The 11,120-nt window shown below is 30.9% G+C and overlaps 2 protein-coding genes across 2 annotated transcripts; one reads left to right on the top strand and one right to left on the bottom strand.

Moving 5' to 3' along the window:
* Positions 1-1,544: 1,544 nt before the first annotated feature.
* On the top strand, positions 1,545-4,568 carry LOC131854831 (mediator of RNA polymerase II transcription subunit 7). Its single transcript, XM_059206000.1, has 3 exons — positions 1,545-1,949; positions 2,549-2,817; positions 4,104-4,568. Exons 1-3 carry the CDS (start codon positions 1,761-1,763, stop codon positions 4,306-4,308), a joined length of 663 nt encoding a protein of 220 aa, XP_059061983.1. The 5' UTR covers positions 1,545-1,760; the 3' UTR covers positions 4,309-4,568.
* A 164-nt stretch (positions 4,569-4,732) lies between these two features.
* On the bottom strand, positions 4,733-10,108 carry LOC131854830 (apoptosis inhibitor 5). The gene is made up of 8 exons (XM_059205999.1): positions 9,888-10,108; positions 9,649-9,810; positions 8,724-9,068; positions 7,427-7,624; positions 7,135-7,329; positions 6,401-6,667; positions 5,870-6,037; positions 4,733-5,787 (listed from the first exon to the last, which is right to left on the bottom strand). The coding sequence occupies exons 1-8, from the start codon at positions 9,960-9,962 to the stop codon at positions 5,497-5,499; spliced, it is 1,701 nt and encodes a 566-aa protein (XP_059061982.1). The 5' UTR covers positions 9,963-10,108; the 3' UTR covers positions 4,733-5,496.
* Positions 10,109-11,120: the final 1,012 nt, after the last annotated feature.

Genomic DNA, 11,120 nt, shown 5'->3' with positions numbered 1-11,120 from the left:
TTCTGGGTATCGTCGATTATAATCAGTAACAAAATAAGGTTTATATAATACTTTAGATCTGAATCTGTTCTTCGTAATCAAATTTACAATCGCTATCAGGATCGTCTGGAGATGCAGTTTTTTTCCGCTTCCTTCTATTCTTCCCCATGACGAGGGTGCAATACACTATTTAAATAGCAAACTGTACAGAAATAATTAATATATAATGGAAAATGAAAATATAAAATCAAAATTCCTTTCAAGCGTTCCCGCGACTTTTTTTCACAGATATCAGTATCAGGCTGATAATAATAACATTGTTGTCAATGTCAGGCAGCTGTCAACTAAACGGAATTGAAGTATTTTGGCTGTATTTGTGCCGAATGAAAATAATTGATTCAAATGCATGTCAAGAGTGTAATAACAGCAGTCAGACCCTAAATCACATATTTTTCGAATGTTCCGCTTATAATATTCAACGCTTGGTCTTTATTGATAATTTACTGAACATTTACAAGAAACAAAAAATCCTGGGCTGATATTTTGTAATGTAAAAAAAATTAACTCAAGAAAAAAAATAACAAAAATCTCTCCAACGGTATAGATACTAATTTAGGGTTAATAATTATTGTTTTCGTCCTTTTATTAATTGTACATGTAATTTAATTTTAAGATTACCTACCGACAATGCTACTCATCCAGTGTCCCGAGAGTTAATGTCCTCAGATTTAATGCCGAGGCAAAAAGGCTAGATCCAGGCCTAAACTCAACCTGCACCCTTTTAGAGAGATAGGGAAAACGCAGTGTTCTGTATCATATTAAAACACGTGTCGCAATATGGGCGCGGAGTAGACACGATAACAGTCAGATTTTTTCACACAATAGAGAAGGTCGTAACACTTCCAGTTATGACCAGTAATACTCAGTAATGGTAAAGTTTCCCCACTGAATGTATATGGTCTCACACATGCTAATGGTAGCGGAATTAAACAAAAAATATTAATACTACTGAGTAATGGAATGGATTTCCCTAAATGTCATATTTATTAAACATCCTATTGAATTCCTATGAAATTTATACCGATACTAGCTGTCCCGGCAAACGTTGTTTTGCATTAAAATAAAAAAATAAAATTTAGGGGTGGATTACCCCTAACATTTAGGGGGATGAAAAATAGATGTTGGCCGATTCTCAGACCTACTCAATACGTAAACAAAATTTCATGAGAATCGGTCAAGGAGGAGTATGGGAACGAAAACTGTAACACGAGAATTTTATATATAAGATTTTTTTTTATATACATATTCTTCTATTACCAATAAGCCATGAATATTATTAACTGGTATACTCTTTTATATAAGTTGTTGTTATTGTCTTTTATACAACTTGACACTTGATTTTTATATGAACAACAATAAATAAATATACTAAAGTTGTAAAATACCTGTATTGATAAAATTATAATTCTGAAAGAAAAAAAAGGTTCCTTTGGAGGAAAAGGAGCATTTTGGGCAAATTCGACGGATATATGGTAACAGCGCTTAGAAATTATCCAAAGCCGTGAAGCTATTTAAAAAAAATGTTTTACGTGTTTTAGCATTTTGTCAATTTTGTAAAACTGAAATCAAAATATTACAATACAAATAATGTAAATTGTGATCATATTTTTAATTCGTTTGCCTTATTTTAGTATTATTTCTTTGTGAGTAGAAAGTACCCAGTGATTATTAATTATTTTAAGAAACCTACAAGCAAAAATTGTTTTAAATATCTAACAAACATGTCTTCTGAAACGGCACAAGTTAGTTCCTTGCCTTTACCACCAATGCAATATATAAATTTTTACACCGATGAAAATGTAAGAAGAAATAGAGCGCCTTTACCACCACGACCTATACACGATTCGTACTCAATGTTTGGACATCCCTTCAATGCAGATGATACCATTATACGATCTTTAGAAAGTCAGGTAAGAAAAGTTTAGGGTTTTTAAAATACTAATCTATAAATAAGAAAACCTAATTTAAATTAATGGCCATTTATTCATAGAACTAATAGTCCTGACATTATCAACTATAAACAAACTTGGAAATGGGTACAATTTAGAATAGCTGGGCTGTATATATTTTTGAAAGCTATATTTTTTAAAATAATTTATGAAAGCTAATAGGATGATGCACCTGCCTGTTCAAATGGTATACAATGGAGGACGATAAAATGAGCATGAAATCAGATCACTTAACTCATGTTTGTAAATGCCAATTTACCACAGCAGTTTCCAGGGGGAGGTCAAACTGACATGATACATTATTAGCAATGGGCTTATTTGCCCACATTACTGACAATCCTCTTCCACCCAATTTTCTATATTCTCAGATGTATTCAGAATACTATTCATATAAATGTATTAGATAGGTTAGATGATTGTTTAAGTCGACTGAGAGCGGGGGGCGAAGTTATTGTTGGTAATTGGGGAGGACCAATTGCTAGCAATGTCAGGTTCACTGCAATGCTGCCTAACCTGTAAACTATTAATAAATTCCTAAGTTGTATAATGTCATGTTTCAGGGTTTCAGGCGATTATATCCTATGCACTTTGAAAGACGAAGAGAATTAAAAAAGCTCAACCATTCATTACTAGCAAATTTTTTGGATCTTTTGGATTTGTTAGTACACTGTCCTGATTCTCCAAAGAGAGCAGAAAAAGTTGAAGATTTAAGTTTGCTATTTATACACATTCATCATTTATTAAATGAATTCAGACCTCACCAAGCCCGTGAAACATTAAGAGTAATGATGGAGCTTCAAAAACGCCAGCGTGTAGAAACAGCTACCAGGTATATATTATTTTATATCATGATGGTGGCAATATAAACTAATTATCACATAGAACAGAACCACAATATGTATACATATGTTGTGAGTCTGATAGACATATAACAATGATTACAGATATAGTATTTAAAGTTTTTAATTTCAAATAATTTGATATTAACAAATTAGTTATATTTTTTAAAGAATTGGTCTGTTTAGATTTGAAAACATAAATTACTCTATTTAAGGGGTTGTATCACCTTGCAAGACAGAAAAAATGAGTTTGATTGTGAATTTTTTTTGAAGAGGCATTTACATTAAATTTTTTCTATTAACTTATAAAATATATAAGTTAATACAAAAAATGTACATAAGAAAAATTTATAAACTTTAATAATAAGCAATTCATTTTGATAAATATTAGATCCCCTTGTTTCTTCCGATCCTTCTCGATTCCAAGCCGATCTCCAGAGGGACCTCCAAAAAAAGGTGTCTGGCAGTGAGGAAGATATTTCTACTTCAAATTATCTTGAACCCAAAAACAAAAAAAAAGTGTCTTGAATTATGAATACAGCTAATGATCAAAAGAATAGTGATAATTTTGAAAAAATGGCGGCTTCCTACGACAAAAATTCCTGTTTTGGTGAGAAAATTTACACTTAAGTGGCTTAAAAAATAGAAATTATTGTCCTATATCTTATTCCTTCGATCATTACCTGACGAATATATCTAAGAACCCCCTTTCAAAATTTCAAGTCGATCGATCGTCGATGCATCCTCTTTTCTCACGTAGGAATGAGCGTTTCCAAGCGATAATCCCAATGCACTCATATAATAAAGGAGAGGTGTTTCACCTTCATTGAACAACCCGGCTGCAATATATTATGCAGCTGACGAACATTGTGACGAAATTTACTTATCTTCAACCTAAAATTTCTAAATATGGCTTCCAGGTATAAAGTGGCCCTTTTGTATTCTTATTTCAAACATAATATAAATCTCCAATAAATAAAAACATATAATACTCAGTCTTGCGCTTCGCCCACTACCGAATTATCGTAGACGTCCTTCCTAATACGCACGTATCTCCGAGACTGTTTGTCGGATCAACTTAAAATTTTCGGAATATATTCTCAAATATATGTACATTCGAAACATGCAAAGAAAAAAAAACTATTTTTTGAAAAAATAACAAGTGGATATAACCCATTAAAGCTATTTATATCATATGTAAGAAATCAAGTACCACATTACATTTTGCTATTAAATTAAATTCTAGTATCAGATTCATTAAATCCTTTTTTTGTAGGTTCAAGAAACATTTGGATAAAGTTCAAGATATATTACAGAATGCATTACAGAGTCTGCCTGACCAGAATGAGATTGAATCAAATTTTAAAGTACCAATAGAAATATTAGAGCATATGGACTGTAGCCCGAATGATAATGCTAATTCAGATCCTTGTTATGAACTAGATCGTATTATGTGTGATGTGATTGATAATATGAGATAACAAGTTTTGAAATAAAATAAATTAGTGTACTTTTTTTATATTATTTTTTATCTCAAAAATGTGATGAAAAATTTAAGAATTACATGTCCAATTGACTTTAAAGTCAATTGGACATGTCACATTCGATTAGCTACATTTGTACAACTTGGGACCTAGCTGTATAACATTTTTAAATGCAATTTTGCAAGGTAGATTGGCAATCATAGAATACACAATTTTATGATCAAGGAATAAAAAAAAGATACCTATAACAAGAAATACATGTGTACTTTGTTCATTTTAGTTGGTTTCGATAGTTCATTTATTGTGTTTCTTGAAAGTGATCTATATTTATAAAATTTGTTTTATGCAAATACTACAAATATATATGTGATAGGTTTCTGTAATAATGATATATGTTGTTAGTATGAGTTAAGAAATAAAAAAATATTTTCATGAAAATCATTTATTAATGAAGTAAAACTTCAGTCCTTGTGTTATGTATTCCACATATGTTGCCCTCACCTCGAAAAGGCACAACAACTATGATCTGAAACAAGAACTAGTGACAAAACAACTTTCTAATTCAATTACTTACTTTATTATAAGGTGCTGGATTTTCTACTCCTGTCTGTTATAATCCTATAATTGGTTAATTTTACAAATATATACTTACATGAAGTTACAGATGATGCTCAAATTGTGATGTTCTTAATTTTAATTGCAAGGAGTATACTTACAAAAATGAACAATTGTAGAGAACTGATGGACAATGTCTGCCTTTTTTTCCCAGGTAAAGGGATTACTATAAATAAAATAAAATTGACAGTATACTTACTATGTAAACTGCAAAGTATCTGAAAAGTAGGATGTTAAGAGCCCATTTGTTCATGTACTGCTTTTTAAATTATGTTTGACGTCTGACGAGAATTCTAAGCCAAATTTATTACATATCCAATAACGAATGCAGCAAAAAGTACGAAATGAAATAACCTGGTCAAATACAACAACACTGCATAAAAAGTACTGGGTCTTTATCTACTACAGTAGTGCAATATATTAATCTATAGGTTGAATGTCATGCCCAGTAGTATCATGCACCAATGTGTAAGTATCTTTCAATTCTTCATTATATCATTTCACGATATTTTAATTGGAACATTCTGTTCAAAATGTCTAATTATAAATAGTGCTATAATGAAATGTTATTTAGTAGTTGCTCCGCCGTCTAAATGGTGCACCACTGTTTCTGAAGTCGCGTCTACCATAACCACCCCTTCGACCCCTCCCAGAGCTGGGTCCGGAGAATCTGCCAGCGTTGTTTAATCTGGAACTATATTTTCCAGAAGGTGGTGTGTACATTTTTAGGTTTCTATCACCACTGCGTGAACGTTTCTCAGGAGATTCTTCGGAATCTCCATTGTCAAATGTAATTGGCCGATGTCTCTTTTGGTGAGCTGATGAGTGTTTATCCTTTTCCTCTGATTTCTCGAGTTTCTCCTGTAAAAGAACATTATAATTAACATAGTATCAAAACTGTTAAAATCAATAGTAATGGAAATATATGCATGTAGAAATATACCTCTCTATCTGTCTTTTTAACTGATTGAAATGAAAGCTGTACTTTGCTTTTGAAACTTGGTGGTGTGCGAAATATATCCCGAATGAGAGTATTTATGTTGGAGGTTGTCTTCAAAGCTGCAATCTTCAACTTGTTTTCTTCTGAGTTAGCATCGTCTGCTTTTTTACCCTGTTAAATATATAAAGTTATATTAACAATGTTTGTTATTAGTAATATAAGAAAAAAATGACAAATAAGTATATTATAAAAAAGAAATTTATTGTAAGGTGAGGTAGTTCTAGACTGATCTATGAAAATACAAAAAAGTCAGCTACTTAAAGTTTGTTGCCACTCAGTCCATCTCATCCGTCCCGGTTGGTTGTTAAGTTATTTTATGTGAAGATATAGATATGTAAATACTTTGAGCCCTAAAGATATATAGTTAAATAAATAAGTAGAACACTATTCATTAAATTTGTTGTGCAGTTACCAAGTTTATATAAACTTTATCTATAAATTATTTAAGTTAATATAACAAGTGGGGTGTCATACCTGTGTAACTTCCTTAAGTTTTTTTATATAACCTTGCGTGAGTCGTGCCGTGTACTGCAGGCGCAGGCGTAAATCTTTCAATCTTGTGGCATCAGTGGCAATAGCATCTGGTGCTTTACGGCACAAGGAGTGAAGAGCAAATAAAGCACATTCCACATGGGAAAATTGGAGTGACGGAAGAGTTTTGGTGTCTTCAGTGGTATTATCAGACTTTTCCTTATTTTCAGAGTTAGTTTCATTTTCCACAGGAGCTTCAGGTAAATAATTCTATAAAAAAAAATAACTCGTATTACATTTTTTTGCTACATTATATGCTTACATTTTATATTAGGTTTGATGAAATAATGAGATATAGATAATATAGAAATATTACAAATTTGGTAATAAATCATGTATATACTTCCCATTTGAATAATCAATTGATTGGCTCAGAAAAAAGAAAATTAACTTGTTTGTCTATTCCAAATACTATAGTGTGTATACACTAAAAAATGATGAAAAATGTCAATAAAGAAGAATCAAAAGTATAAACTTTCTTTCTCATAGTACTAATAGGGACTGTTCATATTTGGTAGTAATACGAACAGCCCCTATTAGTACTATGAGAAAGAAATTCTGTAAGGTTGAATTCAATATTTAATGAAAAAAAATCTTATATCATTAATATCAGTAATCATTTCAAAAAATTTTCCCTATGCTAAATAAAGTATATTTTAAAATAATCAACATCTTACCATTAGTAGATCATAGACAGCATTAACTTTTGCCTGCACATTTTCTATTTCTCCACAATACTCTGTTATTTCAGCAAATATTTTCAGAAGTTCCATTTTAATATCAGAAGCACCATCTGCTGAAGTTATTTCTTTCCAGCTAGGTAATACATGTTTGCAAAAGAAGTCGACAAATTGTGTAGAATCCACTTGTGTCTGTAAAATATTTTTTTTGTAAATAAAACTTTATATGTGACATACGTAATTTTGTAGTTTAATTTACACTTCTGTTATTAAACTGCTGTAAACTTACGGAGAATAATGGTAGAGCATGCTGTGTACACTGTATAATTCTATCAACATTCTCTGGATCCTCAGGATGCCAATCATCTGGAGAAAAAGCAAGAGCAGCCACAAGTTGTACTAGTTCCTTCTTCCCTGCAGGGGTTTTTCCAAGTCGAGACCATGTCAACAACTCCATGATGTGTTCAAATTCTTCTGCAACTACATCCTAAAACAAATGTTACATGTTAATAACAGTGATTATAAAATCCAAATCAAGTATTTGTTTATCTGCTATAGAAAAACAATCTCCATTAGCTTCTTATATATATAGCATAATCATCTTGTTATTATTTTTAATAATATAAATGTGAAAGTTTGTTGAATATGTCCATCCATATTCAACAAACTTTGCTGTTTCATTTCTCTTTCATGCAAAAACTGAATGAATTTTGATGAAACCTTACAGTAATACAGCTTATACATCAGAATAACATATAGTCTATAAATTTCACGAGGGTAAAACCATGGGCAAAGCGAGTATACATTTTTTTTGGGGTGAGTTTGTGTATTATACCCCAAACTGACCCCTTCTAAAAAAATTATCTTCTGTTCATTAGTTAGCTATTGAGTCCCTCATTAATACTCTATTTTACAGAAACTAAACTCATCTCAGACTACCTACCTTATGATAATATTACTTTATTATTAAATCATTGTTGTATCTAATCACTATACTGCGATAAAAATGAAATCGTGTCCATACAATTTCAGGAATAATTCTATAAACGAATTTTAATAAAATTTGTTGTTAAGATAGATTCGTCATAAGTTTGGACATAGGACAATTTTCTTCTGAATTCACACTGACAGCTAGTTACTAATAAAAAGTAATAATAAAATAAATAAAGTACAAATTAAGGATCAGCAAAGAATTCCAATGTAGAGATTTTGCAATGGTTTCAGATAAAGCACTCAAAACTATAATTGCTGCACCACTATTCGCCAGAACAATTGCATGAGTAGAGGGGAATAAGAACAGTCAGAGAAGAAATAGAGCACAGAACACGAGTATACAGTGATTGTATAAGGACACATACTAATATCCTTGGAACAGTACTATGAGACCTATTGTACTGCAGAAGGTATAAAGACATCATGCATGGGATTTTATTCACTGATGAGAAACATTAAAGTAAAATGAGACAGTTTCCTCACTGGAGGTACAGTTCTCTCCCATTAACAGTCCCACAAAAAATCTGTTAAAGGGTTGGTGAGCTAATTGCAAGATATAGATATGAAATAAAAAAAATCAAGAATTAACATACTTCTAATATTTTCTTGCACTCTGCAATAATCAAATCTTCAGCTTCTTTATTAATAATCTCCCGTCCCAACTGTTTCACTTTTGTTGCCAAAAACTTAATGCATCTTTCCCTCACTATTTCATTGGTCACTTCACTGTCCGTACTCTGATGAATTTGAGAAAACAGACCCACTAATGACCCTTTGGGATCACCTTTAATAATAGCCACCAATGAATTTGTAACCACATTAATTTCAGTGGCATCATCTGACTGCAGTAGTTGGGCTAAAATATCAGCAATTCTTTGAGTGTGTTCCTTATTATCCTTACAAAGTAACGGCAAGTCTTTGATAGCTTGTTTTCGGGTCTGAAAGCATTTAATGTATTATTACAATTTAGATTAGAAAATAATGTTATTGTTACTATGTAATAATAACCATAAAGAATATTTACAGCGAGGTTTGCCTCATAGATCAGAAACGATTGGGAGCTCAGGTCTCTCCCGAGCCCCCAATCTTTTCTAATCTCAGGGAGGGACACACTAAACATTTAGATGGGTCTTACTATATAATAAATGGGATAAGGAAGAAGCCGATAATGATGTTTATTAAATATATCATGAGATTAAACAAATAAAAATTATTTGAATATGGTTTACCACAGATATATTAATTGTTGCAAAGGACATTTAATTACTATGTAACATTATGTTTAAGTGGATCAAATAATAAATAAACTATGATTCAAAAAGTTACCTATAGATGTCATGCTAAAATATTAAATCCATTTTGGAATTTCAATAAAAGAAAAAGTTATGAAATTATGGTTGTTCTTTTTATATTATAGGGAATCAATAAGAACTTAATGACATTTTTATTAAAATTGTTTATGCAGTCTTTTGATTTTAAGTATCGTAAAAAATCTTTCTAATAATAAAAGGCACTTACGGCGACATCATCATCCTCGCATAGATCAAATTGAGCTTCAATGGCTTGTTCAGCAAGGTTAGGAAAATTGCTAAAAAATTTTGCTATGAATTGCGAAGCCAATCTCTTCTCTTTATCTGATCCTTTTACAGCTGCCAATATTTCCAAATATTCCTTTTCGTGCTACAAGTAGAATAAGATTCTAATGATTATGTTCAAAATTATATACCTAAAACGTGGGAATTTAGTTTAAGAAATACCTTCGAAATGTCATCCTTAGCGTCAGCTAAAATGCCGTAATTTTCGTACAATTTATCAATGTTATCAGCCGACATGATGGATAATTATAATATACTATACGCACATAAGAATTATTTATTGCAAAAGATACATTTAAACACACATTTCTGAGTTACAATAATAATGTTTAAGAGTTCAATCGATTTCATAAAATGAGAGAGGAACGATTACAAATGAATGAAATGATTGATGAAGTTAAGTGAACGAAGCCACTTTTTTTTTTAATAATGCTTTATTGATGACCATGGATACCTGTCCTTCAGTCGAATACATTTGTGTACTCATAACGTAAACATTTTAAACAAACTTATAAATAAACTATTATATAAACTTACTACCAATATTTCATATCGGAAGATTAATACATAATATTACGGTAACTATTTCGTTTCTATATCTGTTGTGAAAATATTTCGAGAACGCTTTAAAACCAGTTGTTATTAATAAGGCAGATTTGCAAATAGGGGAACAAACCTTAATAAATCGTTGTTGAATGAATATAGAGGTTCATATACATAATTGTATTTGACTAATAAATTCTGTCATTGTTAAAAAATATATTGATATATTAAAAGCAACGTTTAACATCATGTTCGTATTTTAGTCAAATATCCATTAAAATCTAGGTCATTTCACTCGGAATATCTCCCAATTCAACAAGTTATGGGCCCATATTCAACGATCGTTACACTATTTCGTACAATATTTTTTTGTTAGTAACGCAAACTCTAGCATTAATGTATTTTAGTAATGAAATTGGACTCCGTTATTATTTTTAGAGTATCTATATATAAAAAGAAATATTGAACGTATTTAGCAAAGAAATAGTTCTCAAAATTTTTCGCGATTGGGATCGCACAATTTAATTTGGAGCTCTTTTGTTCGTTTCTCGAGTCAGAGAAGAGTAGTATTTCTTGCAAATATTTATGTGTTTTTGTTTTTTATTAAGAAGAAAAGAAATATGCAAGTCCACAAAGAACAGGAATGAAATCTGATGTCTTAGGTACAGCTATATTTGTTTAAAGGTCTTGTGTTTTATTTTAAAATTAGTATATTGACATAGTAGTTACCTTCTTGCACAGTGACTAGTACCTAATAGAAAAACGAAAGTGTGTTTTTCTTTGTAATAGACAAATTAAAAAAAATACTTTTACTGACCACTGAGGACGTCAAGGCAATGTTACGTACCTATT

Source organism: Achroia grisella, unplaced genomic scaffold, assembly GCF_030625045.1.
Source record: "Achroia grisella isolate CSIRO2021 unplaced genomic scaffold, CSIRO_AGI_Agris_v1 utg1245, whole genome shotgun sequence".
In the NCBI taxonomy this organism is placed as follows: Eukaryota; Metazoa; Arthropoda; class Insecta; order Lepidoptera; family Pyralidae; genus Achroia; species Achroia grisella.
This window is presented reverse-complemented; position numbering and strand designations above follow the sequence as displayed.

Excerpts from the sequence above, each read along its gene's own strand:
- LOC131854830 (XM_059205999.1), bottom strand. The coding sequence starts at position 9,962 with ATGTCGGCTGATAACATTGATAAATTGTACGAAAATTACGGCATTTTA. Across the intron at positions 9,069-9,648 it reads GCGAGGATGATGATGTCGCC|ACCCGAAAACAAGCTATCAA; the intron begins GTAAGTGCCTTT and ends AAATGCTTTCAG. Across the intron at positions 6,038-6,400 it reads AACTTAAGGAAGTTACACAG|GGTAAAAAAGCAGACGATGC; the intron begins GTATGACACCCC and ends TATATTTAACAG.
- LOC131854831 (XM_059206000.1), top strand. The coding sequence starts at position 1,761 with ATGTCTTCTGAAACGGCACAAGTTAGTTCCTTGCCTTTACCACCAATG. Across the intron at positions 1,950-2,548 it reads TACGATCTTTAGAAAGTCAG|GGTTTCAGGCGATTATATCC; the intron begins GTAAGAAAAGTT and ends GTCATGTTTCAG. Across the intron at positions 2,818-4,103 it reads CGTGTAGAAACAGCTACCAG|GTTCAAGAAACATTTGGATA; the intron begins GTATATATTATT and ends CTTTTTTTGTAG.